The sequence below is a fragment of the Aedes aegypti genome, chromosome 2 (assembly GCF_002204515.2).
Source record: "Aedes aegypti strain LVP_AGWG chromosome 2, AaegL5.0 Primary Assembly, whole genome shotgun sequence".
NCBI classification, from domain to species: Eukaryota; Metazoa; Arthropoda; class Insecta; order Diptera; family Culicidae; genus Aedes; species Aedes aegypti.
The window spans coordinates 316,738,906-316,760,352 of record NC_035108.1 but is presented as its reverse complement, the minus strand read 5'-3'; the positions used below and the strand labels follow the sequence as shown (position 1 = coordinate 316,760,352).

Sequence of the window (21,447 nt, the reverse complement as noted above, 5' to 3'; positions counted from 1 at the left end):
GAGATTCATGGATTTTCTGCAGGAATTTCATCATAAATTATCCTAAGAATTACTTCAGAGATTACATCCGGAGAATCTGTACAGAAAAATCTTCAGTATAAGCTCTACACAAATTTCTTTTGGAAAATCTTCTCATGGATTCCTCCAAAGTTTTTTTCTGGGATTTTTCCAAGGATTATTTCAGATAATTCTCCAGAAAAATCTCTACAGGATTTTTCTCTACGGATCCCACCAACAAAATCTCTACAGTGATTCTTCCTGGGATACCCCAAAGATTCTTCCAGAGATGCCTCCAGCAGTCCTTCAGAGATTCCTACAGGAGTTTTTCTTTCCAGAGACTTCTTAAGGCATTTATCTAGAAAAATCTCTGCAGCGACTCCCGTAAAGATTTCTTCGGCTTCTCTTCAGTAATTTCTCAAATGATTGCTTCAGAAAAATCTATTTTCCTCTAGAAATTGATCCATGGATGAGCTGATGAAAAATCGAATGCATATTTTAATGAAATATGTTTTTCCTCTACGCAGTCTTTATTATAAAAAAATACCGTTGAACACATAAAGACTACGTAGCCGAAAAGCATATTTGATGTTTCAAAGATTTCTTTAGGAGTTCCTCAAGAAATTTTCTCAGCAATCCTTCCATAGGCACCTGCACACTTGAATTATTACACGGATTCCTGTGAAATCTCAACAGCTGAACAATTCTGTGGAATAAATTAACGGAATACGGTAATTGTTTACAGTATTCGATAAAAAATCACCGGAATCCGTGAAATTCCGACGAAATTACGGTGTTTTATTTCACCGTACTGTTCAGCTGTTGAGATTACGGTGAAATTCACCGTAATAAGCTTAGTGTGTGTAAGGATTTCTCCAGGGAATCTTCCAAGACATCAACCTAATCCATGAATTGCTCCAGGATTCCCTACAGGAACTTATCCAGAGTTTCCTAAAAAAAAAAATCAGGAGAAGAGTTTCTGAAAGAATCTATAAAAAAATCGGAGGAAATTCTTTAAGAATTCTTATTTATTTTGATAAAATCCTTGGAGGAATTTATGGACGAATCTTTATAGGAATTTCTTGAGCGATTCTTGGAGAAATCCCCGGAGGATTTATTGTAGGCCCAGGGCAAATCTCTTGAGAAATTCCCATGAGCATTGCCTGAAAAAATCCTCAGAATAAATCATGTAGCAATTTTCCTGGAGGTATTTTATTGTATCATCTGTTGTTCAAACACATATACCGTTAGTAGTTAAGATAACAAAATTTACACCACATAAATAAAAAATGTAACAAATCCTTTTAGAACTATAGGAACATTATTACAGAATGTGTTTGTGTGATGTCACAAAATAACAAAATTATTGTAACTTGTGTTACTGTTCATAACTTTGGATGTTATGTACAACCAATTCACAAATGCAATGTCAAAAATATAACAAATGTTAAAATATATCTGTTACAAAAACTGTAACAAGTTAAAAATAAATCCATATTGATAACAAAATTATATAAACTTCTGTTATTTTTAACAGCTTCTATTACAATATGTAATAATCTTGTTATGTGATTCTGGTCGGGTCTCTGGAAGATTTTTTGGAGGAATATCAATAGAAATCGCTTGAAGAATCTTTGATGGAATCTCTGGGGGAACGGTAATCTCTGCAATAATTCCTGGAAAAGTTCCTTGAGGAAACCTTGGCGAAATCCTAGTAAAGACTTTACTGGAGGAATGTATGGAGAAATCATTTGAGGCATCCCGGCAGAAACTCCTTCAGAAACTTTAAACGAAATTGTTAGAGATGTCCATGTAGAAATATTCCTATAAACATTCTTGAAATAATCCTTGGAGGAATCCCTGGAGGAACTCCAGAAGTTCCTACAGGGATTCCTCCTGGCAAAATTCCTGAAAGTATTTTTGGAGCCCTATTGGAACCCGTCTGGTAGCGAACAAAATTTCTTCCTGGAGGAATCTCAGGGAAAACCACTTTTCATATCGTGCTCCACGGAGCACCAAGTGCTTTGGGAAGTGCTCGGCGACAGCTTTTAGATATTTCCTCCTTTTTCCCTAAAATGCTGTTTAAATTATACCAGAATTAAATTATACTAGAATTTTCAAGAGTACAAACAGAGTGCTTCAAAAAATAAATGTCTGCGCCCAAATTTTGATCGATTACTAACTCGTTGGTTTGATTGCGGACAACCGTTCGAATTTTCATTAGGACCACAGTCTTGTTCTCTAGATTTGTGCTTTTGAAAATTTAGAGGTGGTTTAAATTCAACTTCACCTTATGTTGTTGTCGACGTTATGGCACTTAAAACAACACCGTTTTTTAACGATTCTCATACACACGTTGTCAAAATCGATTATTATTGAACGGATATTTTAACGTAAACTTTCAACTTGGGGCAAAGATATTGTAAATGGATGGTTAAAAATAATCTGTCGGGAAAAATGTTACCATAGATGAGACAGTTTTAGCTGAATTTAAGTTTAAGATATACAATTTTCCCTGACAGAATATTTTGAAACTTTCTGGGTGTAAAAGTTTTATCGGGATTCTTATTCTTGTCTAACAAACATTTGAAGAACATGCAATTTTAATAATAATCGAAATTTTGATACCGTGATACAAAATTAAGAATATATCACGTGTTTTATAAAAGAATATGCATATTTCAGTGAGAGCTGAACTTGTTATCAATAAAGTCAAACATATTTTTTATTATACACGTTTTAACCGCAAGGGCCATTCACGTCCTATCCAAACACATTATTATAGTCATGAATAAGAAATATTAAGCTTCAGAATTCAGTTCGAAGTAAAAGCTAAAGTTTTATCTTTATTGGACCAAAAATCATGCATCATTTATACGCCTTATTGTAACAGTTTATGTCTGAAGTAAGAAAAACTTCCTCAACCAAATAAAACAAATCTATTTAGATAAAAAGTAAAAAATAAATGAAAGTTGGCTATAGAGAGAGCAAAATAAATGAAAGTTGGCTATAATAAATCTTGCTACACGGTTTCAGTAGGAATTATAGGGTCAATTTAAGCATGTGAAAAGTCCAGAATTCATACTGAGTGGTGATAAAGAACAGGTGCTCCACGCAACAATTATTTTAAAAAGTGCTCAGCAAGTCAAAAAGGCTGACCCCTGCGCTAGAGGAATCCTTGAAGAAATCGCTGTAGAGATTATTTTGGAGGAATTTATTTTAAAAATCCCTGGGAGAATCTTCGAAAGAATTCCTGGAGAAATCTCTGGCAGAGACATCTATTTTAATTTATAGTTAAAAATCATGAATTGTGACTTGCCATATGATGCCAATTCCTTTTACAGACAACTCTCCTTTACTCGATTTTCGTATCTCAATATCGAGTTGGAGAACCATAGTAAATGTTGGTTTACATGGCTACCTCGATGATCCCTCGGATCGCAGTTGCAATGGTTTTGCAGATATCGAGATAAGAAGAATTGACTGTATTGTCATTTTGACCGTAACGGAAATGATATTCGAATATAATAATTTTATATTTGAGAGGCCCATATAGCCATAGCGGTAAACGCGCAGCTTTTCAGAATTCTTCTACACACTCAAACAGAGTATACGCGTTCGGTAAAGAAAATTACCGAAACAAATCGGTAATTCACACGAATACCGATTATTCGGTGATTTAACAATTTTTGACAGCTCATCATGATCATAATTACTGAACTACGGTGAATTGTCAACGATCTGTCAAAAAGATTACCGAATAATCTGTGAATCGTCCGTATTACCAATAATGGTAAAATATTTAACTAAAATTTCGGTAAACCGAATTACCGAATTCAGCAATTAGAATGAATGACAACGTCAACTCATTGTCAATGTTTATCTTTCGGGCGTTGCAGTGAAACTATTCGTGTAATATCTCCAACCGAAATAGTAACAGTAATCCTGGAAATTTTCTCGACACAGGTGAGTTTAGTGCACGTACGTAGTCCAGCCGTCAGCGTCCGTCGTATTTTCCTCATTTTCCCGTGCGCAATCTTCCGCCTGAAAATAAGTCATCGATCCCAACATCATTTGCGACATCAGTTAAGCCTCATAACCATACTTTGTTGATCCCTGAATTTCCGATTCCGATACATAATGTGCAAAAGTACTATTTACTTGTGAAATAAAAAAAATGCGATTTGAATATTTGTCTACCTTATTGCATTTGAGAAAATAGGTCCCCAAGGAAAATAATCTGTGGACCGAGATTACAGTTCTTCAGTAAACGATTACCGACAGCTCGGTTATTTTGACAGCTGAGCTAGAAAATGGGAATTACCAAACAATCTGTAATTTTTTCGTTTACTGAACTGATTACCGATCATTCAGCTGTTGAGATTTCGGTAAATGAATTACCGAAGTCGGTGATTTGGTCTAAGTGTGTACAAATTCAGCGTTATATCCTCCATAAATTCCTTCTTCTATTTCATCGAAATTCAGCTGTAATTTTCTAAAAGATATGCAACGAAATTTTATCCAGTCTTACAGTCATAGCCAAACATAGAAAGCTGACTGATTCTGAACTAGACTAGAATATATCTTAGAGGCCTGCCGCACAATTACATATACTATAATGATCATTCGATAAAAAATGCACGTTCCTCAGACATTATATTCCATATATTTTCGATAAATCAAAAATAGGGTTGTTCTGTTGCTCCTTTGGGGTCCATTGTTCATTACCATTGATCGATTCTAAGCAGCCCTGGTTTTAACACTTATAGGCCTGAGTGAAAGCAAACATTCTAAAACTCTCCTCGCTCAGCGAATTCTTAATGGTCTAGTTTCTAAAAGTGGACACAGGAACGCGGAAATATTCCTGTGGCCGGAGTTATTCCGGTTGGTCACTGGGTCAGGGCGGGTGAAAAGGGTACTGTGCGTTTGTGCCCCTGGAGATTTAATTGGATAACTATGAGTTTTGCATTTGATTGATCCTACAAATGACCATTTTCGGGTCCCGGGACGTCTCAAACTTACGATAAAGTGGCCAATTTGTATCTGTACATATGTGCCAAGCTTATGGGAACGCATTTAATTGAACAATGTTTGATGTCTACTTTTCGAGAATTGAAACGGTTTAGTATCCAACAAATCTATAGCCGGTTCTTCCGGGTATTACGTCTGAATGGCCACACCCGGTATATTTTAAACGGTGCAAAACTTTTCATTTATAATGTTGAATATCAGATTTAATTCAATGATTTATACAAATTAAAATGATTATCATTGCAAATAAATAAAGATAACTTGGCATGTCTCAAAAAATAGCCCTTTTTTACCCGACTTGACCCAGTCAGTGACCCACCGGAATAACTCCGGCCACAGGAATATTTCCGAGTTCCTCTGGCCACTTCTAGAAACTAGATATGGGGCTTTCCTTAGCCGAGTGGTTAGAGTCCGCGGCTACAAAGCAAAGCCATCCTGAAGGTGTCTGGGTTCAATTCCCGGTCGGTTCAGGATCTTTTCGTAATGGAAATTTCCTTGACTTCCCTGGGCATAGAGTCTCATCGTACCTGCCACACGATATACGAATGCGAAAATGGCAACTTTGGCATAGAAAGCTCTCAGTTAATAACTGTGGAAGTACTTATAAGAACACTAAGCTGAGAAGCAGGCTTTGTCTCAGTGGGGACGTTAATGCCAAGAAGAAGAAGAATGTAGGCCAGTAAACTGACTAAAAATTTTTTGAACCCGTTAAGAATTCGCTGAGCGGTGAGGGTTTTAGTATTTTTGCTTTCACTCAGGCATATACGGGTTGAATGGATGGGATAGTATTGTATTCAAGCGAATTCACATATAATTTTTGCCGGGGACTGGGAATTAAATTCATGACCATCTTATAGCGGAATTTGGGGCAAGTGTGCCACCTTAAGCAAATTGTTCTCTAACTTTGCCCGAAGCTTATAAAATCCACCAATTTAGCCTCATGATGTTAGTTTCACATCTTTTCCTAACCACTGTGCCATTTAAAAAAAATAACTTCAAAAAGTATTAGTTTTGGAGCTTCTCAAATATCATCCAAAATAACCTATTTTTCGACACTATGGGGCAAGTGTGCCACCCATATGGGGCAAGACGGCCACCTAATGAACATCGCATGTAATTCTACTTGTAATGAAATTTTATTTATTTCCTATTAGTATTACTTACCAAGCAGATGCTAATCGATAATTTAAAAAATAATTTTAAGTTTACCGTAATAAGGTGATGCTTTATAACAAGGTTCAAAACATGCGTAATTCCCTATTACTCAATACGTATAACTAAAATGTTTTATTTTGTCTCCATTCAATACAATATATGTATTACCCTTATATTACGGCGAATATGTATAATAATAAACTAGATCACCACTAAATAACGGTAAAATATTGATGTAAATATGTAAAACGGTACTTAATAAGCCGAAAATCATGTTATTATTGAATATTTTGAGAAAAAGTCACTTTGGGGGGCAAACATGTAAGTAATTCCCCTACTATACTTTATAAACTACTACTGGTGTCTCATTTTGGTTTATTATTATGATTTTGTTGATGATGTTCACATTTTTATAAATTTAACTCCAACAATTTTTGTTTACCAAATAGGTGGCACACTTGCCCCAATAGGATACATTTCAACCAAACTGGATTTCGTAAGTAAAACAAAATACTTTTTTCGTTCAAATGCCACAATAACTTACACATTTGAATAGTTTCACGATGTACAGTATGTTAGAAAAATCTGTTCATAATTTACCTATCATTATGCTATTTAGAAACAACGAAATCTTATAAAAATCCACTCAAATTTGGTTGTCTTTGCACAAGTCGATGTAAGTACGTGAAAAATAGAGCAATTTTCATCATATTTTGATCATTATATTGTGAACTATAAGGGAACATATTATTAAGCTCAAAGAGAAAATATATGTTGTAGTTTTTATAAAAAGCAGGGGTGGCACACTTGCCCCAAAGTCCGCTAAAGCGAACTTGTAATTAACTACGCTAAGTTGACTTTCTTGAAATACATAAGAGGGAGGAATTTTGAAGGATCAATCAGAAACATATTCCGAAAGGCCTTTAGAATGTTTTCGCGAAGTTTAAAAAGCTATGAAATGTCTCTACAATCATGTATCCTTTATTCTAATGAAAAATGTACAAACAAATATTATTTCTCTAAGTTTGACTGCTTACTTTTATGAATTTTCATATGTTTACCAAAAGCATCTTTTCTGGCAAACTCCTTGTGACAAACTTCACACACGAACGGCATCTGTCCTTCGTGTTTGGTCCGATTGTGCCTCCGCAAGTCCCGTCCATGAATGTACGATGCACTACACAGCTTACATTTGAAAGGCTTTTCACCCAAGTGTTCCTTCACGTGGAATTCCAACAGATCGTTTCGAGTGAAAGCAATCGAACAAAGATGGCATTTGAAGGGACGTACTTCACTTTCCTGGTGTATCACTTGGTGCTCCTGGAGAAGATGTTTCTTCTTGAAACCTCTGCCGCAAAACTCACATTTGAACTGATCATCGGGCACCGTGTGGTACCGAACGTGAGTCCGGAAGTTTGTTTTAAGCGAAAATCTTTTCTGGCAAATGGGACACTCGTAAGGACGTACGGATGCGTGACTCTGCTCGTGATCGGAAAATGCTTGCCTTTCGTTGAACGTTTTGCCACAGTGGGAGCACTGGAAACGATGTTTCCGGAAAGGTCGCCGTTGATGTTCTACCAGTACTTTTTGAGTTTTAAAGCATCGAGAGCATATTTCACACTCGAATTCATTTTCAGTTTCGATATTCTCACCTTGTAGTGGATGGTGTTGTACAACATGTTCTTTGACATGGTCCAGGGAGTCAAATTGATCTCGACAAATGCAGCATTTGTGGGTCCTGAGGCGCATTTCATCAATTTGTGCATTTGTATTTGTCCTCCTATGAAAACTTTTCTCGTGCAGGCGAAGATTGTAGGCATTGGCAAATTCAGCGGGGCAACGTCTGCACGGAAACAGTTCATCGGCATACATCGTTCGTTGATGACGAAGCAGGTCCTTCTTGTCTTGAAACCGTTCAAAGCATACCGAACATTCAAATGGTTGGTGTTTGATGAGGTGAGGTTCGGTGATCCGATCTCGAATATGACGCTTCTTTGAATGAATTTGCACTTGCTCATTTGATGTCAGAGCCGTTTTGCAACCACAACAACGCTTTGGATGTGTGTCAGATCTTAGTCTTGATCTGATATTTTTATGTACGAACTTGTCTTCTTCTGAAGCAGATTCCGCAAAGGAGTCATGGGCTGGAATCTCCAAATGATCTTCTTCCTCTATTCCTTCAGATTCTGCAAGATTTTGTTCGGACGATTTATTCTCATGTTCATGTTTGATGCTTATGTTTTCTAAGCTTGAAGATCTACTAGGACCATTCCTGTAAAACTGAAACAAGTTAAACCAATCTCCTATACGTTTGTAAAACAATAACTCACTGTGATAAGTCTGTGCCAAGAAGATCTCTAATTTTAAGCTGAGCCTCCTCAATTTTCTTAATGAACCGGGATGTGATTGATAGCTCTGTTGTGCAAACATAGCACAGGTTTATGGCTAAACACTCGTCGTATGGTACCTAAGGAATCAAATATCAATCTTAATAAAAAGGTATCTATTAGTAGGTACTTAGGTACGCACCTGTAGTTTACCGAACACTGATTTCAATGTATCTTCTAAATAAAGTACATCAACTGCGTTCTCTTCTGTTCGATGATGTTCCTCACATGGTTCGGTGCATATGATGCATATTTTATACTCAATATCCTCCGATAAAGCCATATTTGAAAACTTTTAAAATACAAAACTGTTTAAAGTACTTCACTCTTGTCTATCACATTGTCTGTAAGATACTGTAAAGCAAAATAAAAACATCAAGATTGGTTGTTTCAGAGATAAACTCAACGCTACATATATAGAGAGAGTTGTAAACGATGTACTAGGGATGCCACAATTGAACGTTTAAAAACGAGAAAGAAAAAAACCGACTTTTAATTTTTTGTCTGCATTGATCGATCTTTCTTTACGGTTTCTCTGTTTGAAACAAAACTGATTAACATTTTTTTCTGAAAGAATACGTTTCTACTAATTCTACAGTTCAGGAAATGTTACAAATTGGCCAATTTTTGCTACACGGAAAAAAAATTCCGTGGTAAAAACTACTATTATAGCTGACTACACGCATTATTGAAACTACCATGGAATTTCAGATCAATTTATTATGTTTACGATACATCCCACAACATTACTGGTACATTGATCCAGTAATCAAAATCTGTCAAGATTGATAGTTATTGAAGATCGCTATGAAAATAATCTTCAATTTATTAGAATATTGAAGCCTAATGAAAGTACATAGAATTGTCAGAATATTATTGTAAACTAGTAAGTTAAGAGAAGAAATTTTCTTCCATAACTCACCAGCAAGAAAATTTTCTTTTCTTCGAAAAAAAATACGTGCCGGAATTCACTTATAGAGATATGTCAGTAACGCTTGAAAAGTTAAACAATTTGAAATTATCGAAAACAGCATTAACTAGGAAATATTGCCAAGTTGAGGAGCTTATAATTTGTTCATATCCCATAACGTTTCTTACTCATTTCACATCTGACAACTTATATCACTAAACGAACCTATAGGTCATTCACACTCATCGAATGGTACTTCAATACGACAATACAAATGCAGGAAATCCGGCACGATTCGCACAAACACCATATCATTTCACTTCAAAAACAAAACAACCTACTGGTTGGTAGTAAGGAAAGCATATTTTTGCCATATTTGAAATTGAAGCAGTCGCCGAACTGCGTTTCTGTATGTCGGCAGTGAATAATTGAAAACCGTCGTTGTTTATGCTGATTTTATCACAGCTATCAAAACCGTATGGCACATTTTAGGCACGAAAGTTCATAGCATCCGAAAATAGTATTTCACCTAAGGGATTCAGGTAGAGGAAGAAGTTCGGCATGAAGTTACAACTGTCGCTTGATCCGAAGCAAACGGATGCCAAAACGGAGCAACGAAAGGACACAATGCAGAAGGTAGATATGCATTTCGGACATTTTGCAACTGAAAATGAACGGAAACCAAAATTTCTTCGCAGGTAATCGGTGATTCCAATGAGAATGATGAGTTTCAATGGGTAGATGATCGTGGTCGAGAGTAGGTAGATAGTAACATTGCATAAGGTATCTGTTTCAAAATGTTAGAAATTTCAGTTGGTCACTGTTCAAACGGTGCCGTCCATCATGCATTCCTATAACGATGATACTGGTTCTGATCGTGATGGTAGTTTTATTGCCACTGCTGGATCACAATGAGAAGTTTGCTGATCAACGCTCGAGACAAAATCGTCTTCGAAACGATGTTTGCTCGGAGGGATGCAAGTGAGTATCGTAATAATAATCGTAATAAATAAAAATAATAAATTTCGTTTAGCATTCAGATAGTGGAGAGCATTCCGGAGGGATTGGTTTATCCCAAAGGAAGTCCTTCATTTATGTCCACCTACGAGGCTTGGAAGACTTTGATCGGTATGGCGAAGAACTCCATCGAAATAGGATCGTTTTACTGGACTTTGAATCGTCAAGACGTGTACAATCACTCGAGTGCTTGGCAAGGGGAAGATATCTTCAAACTGCTGCTGGAGACGGGATTGGCTGGCAATGTGTCCATCAAAATTGCTCAGAGTGCACCGACTTCAGCGAATCCATGCGTTGATACCGAAATTCTAGCCAATCGGAAAGCTGCAGAAGTACGATCGGTAGATTTCCCTCGCCTTTTTGGAGGAGGCGTTCTTCACACAAAAGTGTGGGTCATCGATAGAACTCACTTCTACGTCGGTAGCGCAAACATGGATTGGCGATCGTTGACGCAAGTCAAAGAATTAGGGGTTCTAGCTACGAATTGTTCCTGTTTGACGAAAGATATTGCTAAGATATTCGATGTAAGTAATGGCAGACAGTCTTTGATCGCAATAATGGTAAACTTTCTTTAAGGTTTACTGGGACATGGGTGTTCCTGATTCACAAATTCCTGAACAATGGCCGGAAGCGTACGCAACGAAGTACAACGCCAATAACACCCTCTCCGTTGTGTTCAACAACCTTTTTAAGGTGGATACCTACATATCGGTGAGTTCTGTCATAAACTCCTACCCTTTCTACGACTGTTTCAGGTAATTCTTAAAAAGACATTAAGGACTAAAATTGTCCATACTTTTTAGTATGGACGACTTCAATTGTAGAAGATATTTTGAAGATCAAATTGAAAAATTAATATTCGAAGTCGAGTGTTTGTAATTTGAGACAAGGTATTAAGAAATGAATCCAGAAATGTGCCGCCGCAATGATTGCCTGCTCGCATAAGTTACACAAAATTAAGTTCGAATCGCACAATTAAGCTTGTAAGCTGAACCAACATATCATATGTGTAATTTCAACACATTCTAAAAAACCGCTCCTAACATTGATTTGTTTTGTGACATGAATTTGTGAAAATGTGATTTTTCAGCATTCGTGAAAGTTACACACAGGAGTAATTCTCGCTGAGACCGGTCCACTATTTACAATTGATCTTTCAAAATGTTAAAATTTATGCTCTTCCGAAAGCTCATGTCGTGTCCGAGTAAGTAAAGAAACTGAATTCGGTTGGTCAAATTGATGGACCCCTTGGTAGTTATGAGGCAGTTTTTGAGGACCTCACGATTTTTGACAATTCTTGGCTCACTCAAACTGCTGTACCGTAAATTCGGGTGATATTTATCAGTAGGGTGAAATTGATCACTGTGTCACACGATTTTATTTCCCTCTTATAGAGCACATAAATCAATGCAACCTATGCAAATAAACGTTTTTTGTCTTAACTATTGTCGAATTGCATGTTGTGAAGCTTTTTGTTTTAAGGAATGTTTATTTCTATGAAAAAAATAGAAAATTCCATAATCGTGTTCAGTGTGGTATTGGCAGACATCAATAAACGTATAGTTTTAAACAAAAAAAATTGTAAGGATACTTGAAGTATATCCCCAAAACGAATTTTATCATCAAAATTCGTACCAATTTGTTCATTTTGTTATAATAATTGAATTTTTTATAGATATCAGTAGATTCCTTCGGATATTGCCTACATCTAGGCGTTTTCTGCGGTATTGTTGAAACTTAATTGTTTATTATTTCCATAAATTTTGCATTGTTAAGAATTTGGCAAGCATATTTGGATTCAGGAGGCCCAAATTAAATAAGTAAAGTTGTTTTCAAAACTAACAATAATTGTTTTGACAGGTGATCAATTTCAACCCGAAATGGAAATCCTTGATTTATTATTTTAGAGACGATTTTCAGCACTAAAATCACAACTGTATGAAAATTTGAGTATATAAAGCAATGAGGCTCACCGTCGTACTTGTTTTCCTGCATTAAGTTATTTGGAATTGGCAACATCATAGAAAACAGACATGAAAAACAGTGAAAAGTGATCAATTTCACCCGAAATTACGGTAACTCAGAAACTTGTTCAACAACGCATTCACAATAACATGGTGTTGGAAGGAGAAAACATAGGAGCTTGATTTGCAAACATAAAAATATTGGGCCGCCATATTGGATATGGCCGCCATATTGCGCTCTATACCAAGAGAAAGCTATATTTTCACACTAGTGGGTGGATTCTCCTATATTGACACCCTTCCTCTCTTTGTAACCCCCCTTTCTAGGGGGAGCTTCAAATATGACGTCCATTGTTTTTCGCATTTTCTAGACCCCCTTCCCCTTCCTCACCACTTTGGGTGCAAATTGCACCAGCGCGAAAAGGAATGTTTTACAAAATCGCACATAACTTTTGATTAAAAAAAACATACACCTCCGTTTTTTCATATTCTGTGTAAAACTAGTGCAGCTTTCCAATGATGCAAAAACTTACAAAATAGATGGTTGCGAACACATTGTACATTAAGTTTTTCCCAATATGGAGGCCAAATCCATTATGGCCGCCAAATATTTTTATTTTTGCAAATGAAGCTCCTATATTTTCTCTTTCCAACACCATATTATTGTGATGGGGTTGTTGAAGAAATTAATGAGTTATGGCAATTTGAGTGAGCCAAGAATTGTCAAAATTCGAGGGATCATCAAAAACTGTTTCAATTATAACTACCGAGGGGTCCATCAATTTGACCAACCGAATGCAGTTTCTTTACCTACTCGACAGGAGCTTTAGAATGAGCATAAATTTGAGCATTTTTAAAGACCAAGTGTAAATAGTGAACACAGCGAGAATTGCTCACAGATGAGTTGGTCCAGAAGAACCCGATCTTGTGTATTTTTCAGAGCGATTTTCCGCTCAACTAAAAAATAATATGATTCTTCGAAGACTGGTTTGCTTTTTTGACTTCAATAAAATTTATTTAGAATGAACAATTACTGAAAAAACTTCAAAGTAGATTATCACAAAACTAGATTTTTCTTACTGACACCCCCTTTGCTTATAACCCCTCAGAAATCTTTTCGTCGGACTGGTAGCATCTAAGTGCCTTAGAAATGGGAAGTTGAAGACCACTTGCCAAAAAGAAATAATTGTACAGTCATCTATGCTTAAGCTTATGCTTATGCTTTGGCACATAATTCTTGTAGGTCGAAAACAGTGCTTTTGCCCTAGGGTTTTTTTTTTTTTTTGAGAATTGCTTGTGACATTACGACAAGTATTATTGTATGTGTTTTTTCATGAATTTCTAAACGAGTTCAATTAGTTAATGATTATTTCCCAAGGAATTTCTCTAAGCATTTTGTTTAGGATATCTCAAGAACTTAAGCTGGATTTTGGAACATAAATGAAATTTCTCTAGAAAATATTTCAGATATCATCTGAATTCCTCCAAAAATTATTCGAGAAATTTTTCAATCCAGTGATTCAACCAACGATTTCCCTGGAACATACAACGATTTCCCTGGAACATTCTTCAAGATTCCAAAAAAATCCAATGATTACCTCTGATAAAACTTGGGTAAAATTTGATGGTGCAAGGATCTCTGAAATAACTCCTTGACTCTTAAAGAAATTTTAGAAGATCTCCCAGATAGTTTGTTAAGATAATCGAAAAAAATAATCAAATCTCGGGATAGTATTTCGCAGAATTTTCTAAAGAAATTTCAGGGAGCACATTGGACTGAAACTCTATAGATATTTGTTTAATGATCGGAGGAATTATTGTAAAAATTGATGTAGTATGAACTGGTGTTAAACTTAACAATCTTTTACAGATTGCATGGGAATTTTTTGAAAAACTTTTTAAGAAATGTTTGGTAAAACGTCAGGAGTAATGCTTGGATGAAATGCTGTAAAAATTATTAGAAAAAGTTATTAGTTTAAATGATCCCTCAAGGAACCTTGTGTTTAAATTATTATGAAAATGTTTCTTGCGAGCTGGGTCTACGAGTTTACTAACTGTATCCTGGAAAATCCCAAGGAGAGTCTTGATTTTTAGAGGGCTTCTCAAGTATTTCAGAGGATTCTTGAGAATGTCTGGAGATTCCTAGCAGACATTGGCAGGTTCGTGTGGAATGCTGAGAATGTATGAATGATTATTGGGGATATTGAGCGAAACATGATAATTCCTAACAAACTCTAAAGAGTTCTATGGCGCCCTGTGAATTCCAAGCGGAATACTGTGGATTTTTAGTGGTATTTTGAGTATTTCTGGAGAAATATTGCGAGTTAGGGTATGAGGTTTTCAGTGGAATTTGGAGAGTACTAGTGGTAACTTAGAAAACATCAATTTTCGGAATTTTTTATCGGAGACTAGTGAATTTTCTCCAATATCGCGGAATCTTAAGATTTTAAGCGATCATTTCAAAATTTCGGCACATGTTGGAATTGTTAGCGAGATCCTGAGAATTCTAGGAGGGATCATGTTGATTCTTAGCAAGATGCTTCAGAGTCCAGCGTGTTCCTGTAGTTACGAGCACCTGAAGATTCCTATCGGGTTGTTGAGGTTTCATAGCAGGATCCTGTAAGTTTCCGTTGATTTCGTAAGGTAGAATCATAACATTTATCAAGCTGAACTTTTAAGAAAACACAATTAAAACTCATTTCAAATAAAACTTATTTGTGTATTCTACGGAATTAGAGTAAATGTCACTTGAAGATGCTTCGCAATATGAAGAATCTCAATGCGATATGAAATTAGTGAAAATGAATCATAAATCAGCACAAAATCGATTTTTCCGCATATGTGAAAATTACACAGAGACGTGTTGGTCCAGAAAAAGGTAACAGTTTTTTAAGAGAGTACGTGTACCGTGTACATATTTGGATAATTACTGTGACAAGTTTGTTGTATCGTTGTGGATTCAACTTTTTGAAATTTAATTGAATCTAGAGGAAAAGAATTGCCATCTAAAGACAAAAACATTTATCATTCATGGCAGCTCTTGATTAGTTAGCTTCCAACCTCAAAATATGCTCTGGATTCTCGATTATGACACCTTCACGAATTCAATCAGTGAATTACTCAGAGAAGCCTTCCGGGACTTCTTAGAATTTTCTTCATAATTGTCGTTCAGGGGTTGTTTCAGAATATAACAAGCAATTTCCGAATTTTTTTTCGGGGATGCATCCTAAGATTCCCTCAGGGATTCCTCCAGATTTTTTTCAACGAACTTATCCAGGAATATCTCCTGGAAATTATCAATGGAGTTTTTCAGAAATTGTGGGAGAAATGTCTGAATATCTGGAAGGAATTCCTAAGAAAATCTTTCATGATTCTCTGACGAAACTACTGTTGAAGTTGTTGCAAGGACCGAGTCAAGAAGAAATGAAAAATTTTGAACATGATGTTTCGAGGAATCTATTTCGTGGTTTCTGTTTAATGTAACAGTTACAATTTCGACATAAGTCAAAGACATTGATTGGCTCTTACTCTAGTGCTTGGTTTGGGCTTTATAAGATTTGTCAAGTATGAACTCCACTCTTCATGTTATTGCATGGATTTTTGCTTTATTTTGTGAACTTTTATGTTTTCTAGCTTTAAAAATGCCGCCAACAGAAAAACAATAAAGACGAGAAATTCACTGGCATGAAATATAATACGGATAAGATACGAAGAATAAAAAAACATGCGTCAACTTTTTCTTTTTTTTTTTCAATTTTCGGAATTTTACGGGATCCCGGGAATTTACGAGATATTGCAATTTTATTTCCCGTTTCCCGGGAAAATTGGTAAATCTAATACCATGCTATTGATTCTTGGCCCCAGCCGTTTCAATTTGTCCCGATTTATCTTATTTCTAGATGAATTGCCAAGATGATTCCTGGAAATGAATGAATCGAATTCCTAAATATTGTTCTGCACGATTTTTGGAAGAAAATCCTGTAGAAATATAGGACAGAATCTTTAAGAAATTTGTGAAGGATCAGAGTAATAACTAGAATAATTGCTGAAGTACATGCAGGTGTGACACCTTAACTGCCCATAAATGCATGTCAGTCCCATGTTTGCTGGATTTCCTATTCACATGGGACAATTATGCGATTATGGGTAGTTAAGTTGAATGAGCTTGAGAAGAATCCATGGAGGTCTTCCTTAAGAAACTAATCAAGGAATGTTTAGAAGAATTTAGCAGCGGAATAAGAGTTAACAAATCATTGTAAACCATTTTACAGCTGAATTGACTTTTTGAGCTTCTTATGTTACTTGGGTACAAGCGTATTTCAACCTCAATTGTAAGGCCATCTTCAGAGTCGTGCATTAGAATCGACTTAATAAGTTGAATGAGCTTGAGAAGAATCCATGGAGGTCTTCCTTAAGAAACTAATCAAGGAATGTTTAGAAGAATTTAACAGCGGAATAAGAGTTAACAAATCATTGTAAACCATTTTACAGCTGAATTGACTTTTTGAGCTTCTTATGTTACTTGGGTACAAGCGTATTTCAACCTCAATTGTAAGGCCATCTTCAGAGTCGTGCATTAGAATCGACTTAATATTCCTGGTCGAAATGATATTTCTGATCGAAATAATTGATCAATTTATGCAAGAACCTGTAACAGATTTTCTGAAATAATCCCTGGAGGAATTTTCGTAATTATTCCTGGGAGAAACTGTAGATTAGACTGGCCCAGCTCAGTATGGGAGAAAAATAAAGTTGTATGATTCCACGGGGCACCCCCCAGGATTATTTCTTGGGGCTAGAGGAAGCCTTTCTGAAAAATTCAGCTCATTTGGTCGTTCCATGAGCTGGCGCATTTGAATTGAAGTTAATATGGGATTTTCATCTCAAACATATGAGCAACAGCAAATCATCTACTATTTGGTTCAGGAAAATTAATGATCGCGTTCAATGTTACCCAGAATGTCAAAAACACTATTTGATGTAATAGCGAAGAATATTGTGGAAGATTGTACCATGATCAAAATTAATAAAGTTTGTGTTTTAACCATCTGAAGTATATCATGCAATACTGCTTGTGTTTCTTCAACATAGTTTGGAGGTAGCCACTAAACGCATCATAGCCACCTATGACGCTGGGCGAGCTGAGGCACATGTCGCATGCATATAAGTGACTGTTCGGGAGTGCTGATCAACTGAAAGAGTAATGAAAATGAGATTAAATCCAGATACAACCTTCTGCAATTATGTTCATTAGGGTATCAACTAGTGTATTTGTCATTCTGGGCTTATTTGAACGTGAACAATTAGTATACGGAATGAAACAGTGACATAGGATCAATTTTCAATATATTTGAGACGAATATCCCATACAAACTTCAAATCGAATGCGCCAGCTGGTGGAGCAACCAATTTAGTTGAAATTTTGAGAGAGCGTTTCTTTTACCCTAAGGCTCATATCTAGGGGGGCACCGTTGAGTTTTACAACTTTTTTGTTTAAGGGCCAGTCTACTGTAGATGTATTATTTAAGGAATCCATAGAAAAATGGCTGTGAAAATGAATTGAAAAGCTCATAAAAATCCATGAGAATTTCAGTAGAGTATCATGAAAAAATCATAAACTAATCTTTTCAGTTTTAAAATAAATTCCTGTGGATTTTCTTAGAAGACCTTCTGTAGGAATAGGAATCTTTAGAAGATCTGCTAGAGCAACAACTAGAGAAATTGGTGCAAAAATGTGTAGAGAAAGTCCTTGAAAAAATTAGAATTATTACTGTTGAGATTACTTAAATGCCTAAATATTTTGCAGAGCAAGTTGTGGAGGAATTCCTTAAAAATTCGTTGAAAAATCTCTGGAGGAATTTTTGGACTATTCCTGGGAGAATTGAAGAAGGAATCTCTAGAGGGATTTCTTGAGTTATCACTGACGAATTTTTTTAAAGTATTCCAGAAGATATCCCTGAAGAATTCACTAGAAAAATTCTTGAAGTTTTTCTCGAAAAACCTTAGAGGAAATTCCGGAAACAAACTTGTAGAATGTCGCATAAGGGTGACTAGAGATTTCCCTGGAGCTTCTCTAGAATTTTGCATCAAGATTCACTGCAAAAAAAACTACTTTAAAGATGATTTTGGTTAAAATAGTGAACATAGCGACATGCATGAAAATTATCCCTGAGATATTGATTGTTTATTGAAACGTTCTTTGGTCTAAATTTCGGTCATAAACAGAAAACTTACAAAACAGTCGTAAAAAGAGGTTAAAGTGTACTATTTTAGATAAAAAAAAAATCTTTTTTTCTAATCATTCCAGAGTTCTCCTCCTCCAATGTCAACCAATGGCCGTAGTCACGATATAGATGCAATCCTCAATGTCATACAGAAGGCCGAGAGGTTCATCCACATATCAGTGATGGATTACGTCCCGTTAACTCTGTATACTCCCAAAACACGGTAAAAGACTCACACCAAACTTTTGAGAAAGCATAAAACTAACATATTTTTTCAGCTATTGGCCAATCATCGAAGACGCCCTTCGCAGAGCAGCAATCGATAGGAGAGTTTCAATAAGATTACTGATTTCCTATTGGAAACACTCCCGGGAATCCGAGAACCATTTCCTCAATTCGATTCAAGCGCTATCGGGCTGTATGAAGGGAGTGAACATCGAAGTAAAGCGATTCGTGGTGCCTGCTTCGGAGGATCAAGAGAAGATCCCCTTTGGAAGAGTCAATCACAACAAATACATGGTTACGGACAACACTGCCTATATCGGAACTTCCAACTGGTCCGGAGACTATTTCATCGATACGGCCGGAATAGGGCTGGTCATGTCATCGATCGCACCCAACGGAACTATCGTCAGCGATCTCCAGGCCATTTTCGAAAGAGACTGGACCAGTGAATACGCCATTCGATTCGATTAGTTTATTTAAAATGGTTTATATACGATCTATGTCATCTTTTACAATGAATTCGATTTAAAAATAAATTAGTTTTTTGAGAAAGTCGCCTCTTTGCTCTTTTCGTGCGTTTTCAAGTGAACTTGCAGCGGTCTCAGTTCAATGAATCCCTTAGGACAAATGTGGCACTTGAACGTGCGGATTCCCTCGTGCTTTTCGCGAAAGTGTCGTCGGAGAGCTCGCTGATGAACGTAAGATGCCGGACAGCGATCGCACTTGAACGTCTTCCGTCCGGAATGTTCCAAGACGTGGGAATTCAGGCGATTCTTTTGGGTGAACGTCAGAGGACACATGGGACATTTGTGAGGCCTGTCAGTGGAATGAATTCGCAGATGTGCCTTCATCAGACCTTTCTTCCGGAAACTTTTGCCACAGTATTCGCAATTGTAAATTTCTTGAGCATCGTGATACCTTACATGAGCTTGCCAGGAAGCTTTCATTGAGAACTTAGCGTGACAAACTGGACATTCGTACCTGCGAACATTCCGATGGGAATCTTCGTGTCCTTCCAGTTGCGCCTTTTCCCGAAAAATTTTACCGCATTGAGCGCATATCAAGTTTTTCTTTTTGAAGAATCGCAACCGATGGGCTTTGAGATACTTGAAGCATTTGTATGTTTTGTAACAAATGTCACACTCCACTGAATTTTCCCCATCGGGACTCTCACGCTGAGGTAAGTGAACTTCAATGGCATGTTCTTTCAATTCCTCCTGGGAATCGAATTTTTTCCGACAACCGCAACAAATGTTACTCCTCATACGTAGCTCTTCGAGTTCACGAAGTTTTAGTTTTCGTTGGTGGTTCAGTTGTACATGTTTCTGCAGGACGTAGACATTCGCAAATTCTTCATCGCATTGTTTGCATGGATGCAACATATCGACGTACATTTTACGTTGATGCTGTAGCAATAGTTTCCTCACGTCAAATCTCATGAAGCAAACTGGGCATTCAAATATCCGGTCCCCATATTCTTTCGGGTTGGTTACACGCAACTTGAGATGGTGTTTGCTGGAATGTTCTTCAACTTTGTCTTGCGAATCAAGTGGATAATTCTTGCAAGAACAACATCGTTTTGGTTGCGAATTGGCCTTTACGCCATAATATACTCGCTTTTTGGTTCTAAGATCTTGAGATTCATCTCGTGATTCACCGTCGGGTGCAAAATCGGAATCATCCGAATCGCCTGATGACGCTGACAGAGCGTCTTCTGAACGAGTTGTGTAAGTACTTAATCGCCTAACCTTTCTGTTCTGTACTTCTGGATTAGCGAATGTTGCCTCAGCTTGATTAACATATTCTCCCAATTCATTTTGGTCTTCATTGTCGAAAACCGTTTTGGTATCTACCGCACACTGCCTTTTAGGACGCTCTCGCCTTTTTGGAGAAGTACTACGTGAAGAATCTAGGTGGTTGCTGAGTTCATCGTCAGTTTTGTTAAAACACTCATCGTAAACTTCGGATTTGATTTCAGTTTCTGCGATAAACTCCGTTGATATGTTATCAACACTAGATTCACTACAAGAAAGCAAGTTAGATCAGAATCTGCTGAACCTAACAATGTACAATTTAATACTTACACGATTTCTACTTTTGGTATCGAAAGTATCGATTTAAGCCTCAAATCTGATTCTCGAATTTTCGTTACCAAACTTAGTGCTACTTTCAGATCATTTTTGCATAAAATACAATACGAGCTTGACAATTCCTCTTCCGATATCTAAAATAACATCAATCTGGTTGTATCGATGAAAAAATCAGATGTTCGATGTAAAACTTACCGATAATCCAAAGCAGTCTTCTATCACTTGAGCGGTTGTCCTATTCCCATCACAAGCTGCATCCGAGAAGCGGAACATTTTGATCGGTTTTGTATTGCCGCAAATACGGCAAATATCCTCAGTGGTCATACTAAAATAATAATAATAATATTTCAAGTTAAAACTCCATAATAACCAGTTCGATCTATTGCCAGTGAAGGACGAAAACGGTATAAAAACAAGAAAGTGGCATTAATCACATTTCCGAGGGGT

At 36.6% G+C, this 21,447-nt stretch overlaps 3 protein-coding genes across 3 annotated transcripts; 1 reads left to right on the top strand and 2 right to left on the bottom strand.

The window, feature by feature from the left end:
- Window positions 1-7,144: 7,144 nt before the first annotated feature.
- On the bottom strand, window positions 7,145-8,991 carry LOC5578773 (zinc finger protein OZF). Its single transcript, XM_001657093.2, has 3 exons — window positions 8,713-8,991; window positions 8,514-8,650; window positions 7,145-8,455 (listed from the first exon to the last, which is right to left on the bottom strand). The coding sequence occupies exons 1-3, from the start codon at window positions 8,851-8,853 to the stop codon at window positions 7,195-7,197; spliced, it is 1,539 nt and encodes a 512-aa protein (XP_001657143.2). The 5' UTR covers window positions 8,854-8,991; the 3' UTR covers window positions 7,145-7,194.
- An 801-nt stretch (window positions 8,992-9,792) lies between these two features.
- Window positions 9,793-19,462, top strand: LOC5578775 (phospholipase D3). Its single transcript, XM_001657094.2, has 7 exons — window positions 9,793-10,116; window positions 10,179-10,237; window positions 10,294-10,461; window positions 10,514-11,021; window positions 11,074-11,208; window positions 18,769-18,908; window positions 18,964-19,462. Exons 1-7 carry the CDS (start codon window positions 10,042-10,044, stop codon window positions 19,379-19,381), a joined length of 1,503 nt encoding a protein of 500 aa, XP_001657144.2. The 5' UTR covers window positions 9,793-10,041; the 3' UTR covers window positions 19,382-19,462.
- Window positions 19,368-21,413, bottom strand: LOC5578802 (zinc finger protein draculin). Its single transcript, XM_001657095.2, has 3 exons — window positions 21,196-21,413; window positions 20,995-21,134; window positions 19,368-20,932 (listed from the first exon to the last, which is right to left on the bottom strand). The coding sequence occupies exons 1-3, from the start codon at window positions 21,322-21,324 to the stop codon at window positions 19,447-19,449; spliced, it is 1,755 nt and encodes a 584-aa protein (XP_001657145.2). The 5' UTR covers window positions 21,325-21,413; the 3' UTR covers window positions 19,368-19,446.
- Window positions 21,414-21,447: the final 34 nt, after the last annotated feature.

Coding starts and splice junctions, on each gene's coding strand:
- LOC5578773 (XM_001657093.2), bottom strand. CDS start 8,853: ATGGCTTTATCGGAGGATATTGAGTATAAAATATGCATCATATGCACC. Junction 8,651..8,712: donor CAGTGTTCGGTAAACTACAG/GTGCGTACCTAA, acceptor TTGATTCCTTAG/GTACCATACGACGAGTGTTT. Junction 8,456..8,513: donor CTTGGCACAGACTTATCACA/GTGAGTTATTGT, acceptor TCAGTTTTACAG/GAATGGTCCTAGTAGATCTT.
- LOC5578802 (XM_001657095.2), bottom strand. CDS start 21,324: ATGACCACTGAGGATATTTGCCGTATTTGCGGCAATACAAAACCGATC. Junction 21,135..21,195: donor AAGACTGCTTTGGATTATCG/GTAAGTTTTACA, acceptor ATGTTATTTTAG/ATATCGGAAGAGGAATTGTC. Junction 20,933..20,994: donor ATACCAAAAGTAGAAATCGT/GTAAGTATTAAA, acceptor GCTTTCTTGTAG/TGAATCTAGTGTTGATAACA.
- LOC5578775 (XM_001657094.2), top strand. CDS start 10,042: ATGAAGTTACAACTGTCGCTTGATCCGAAGCAAACGGATGCCAAAACG. Junction 10,238..10,293: donor GTAGATGATCGTGGTCGAGA/GTAGGTAGATAG, acceptor TAGAAATTTCAG/TTGGTCACTGTTCAAACGGT. Junction 18,909..18,963: donor CTGTATACTCCCAAAACACG/GTAAAAGACTCA, acceptor ATATTTTTTCAG/CTATTGGCCAATCATCGAAG.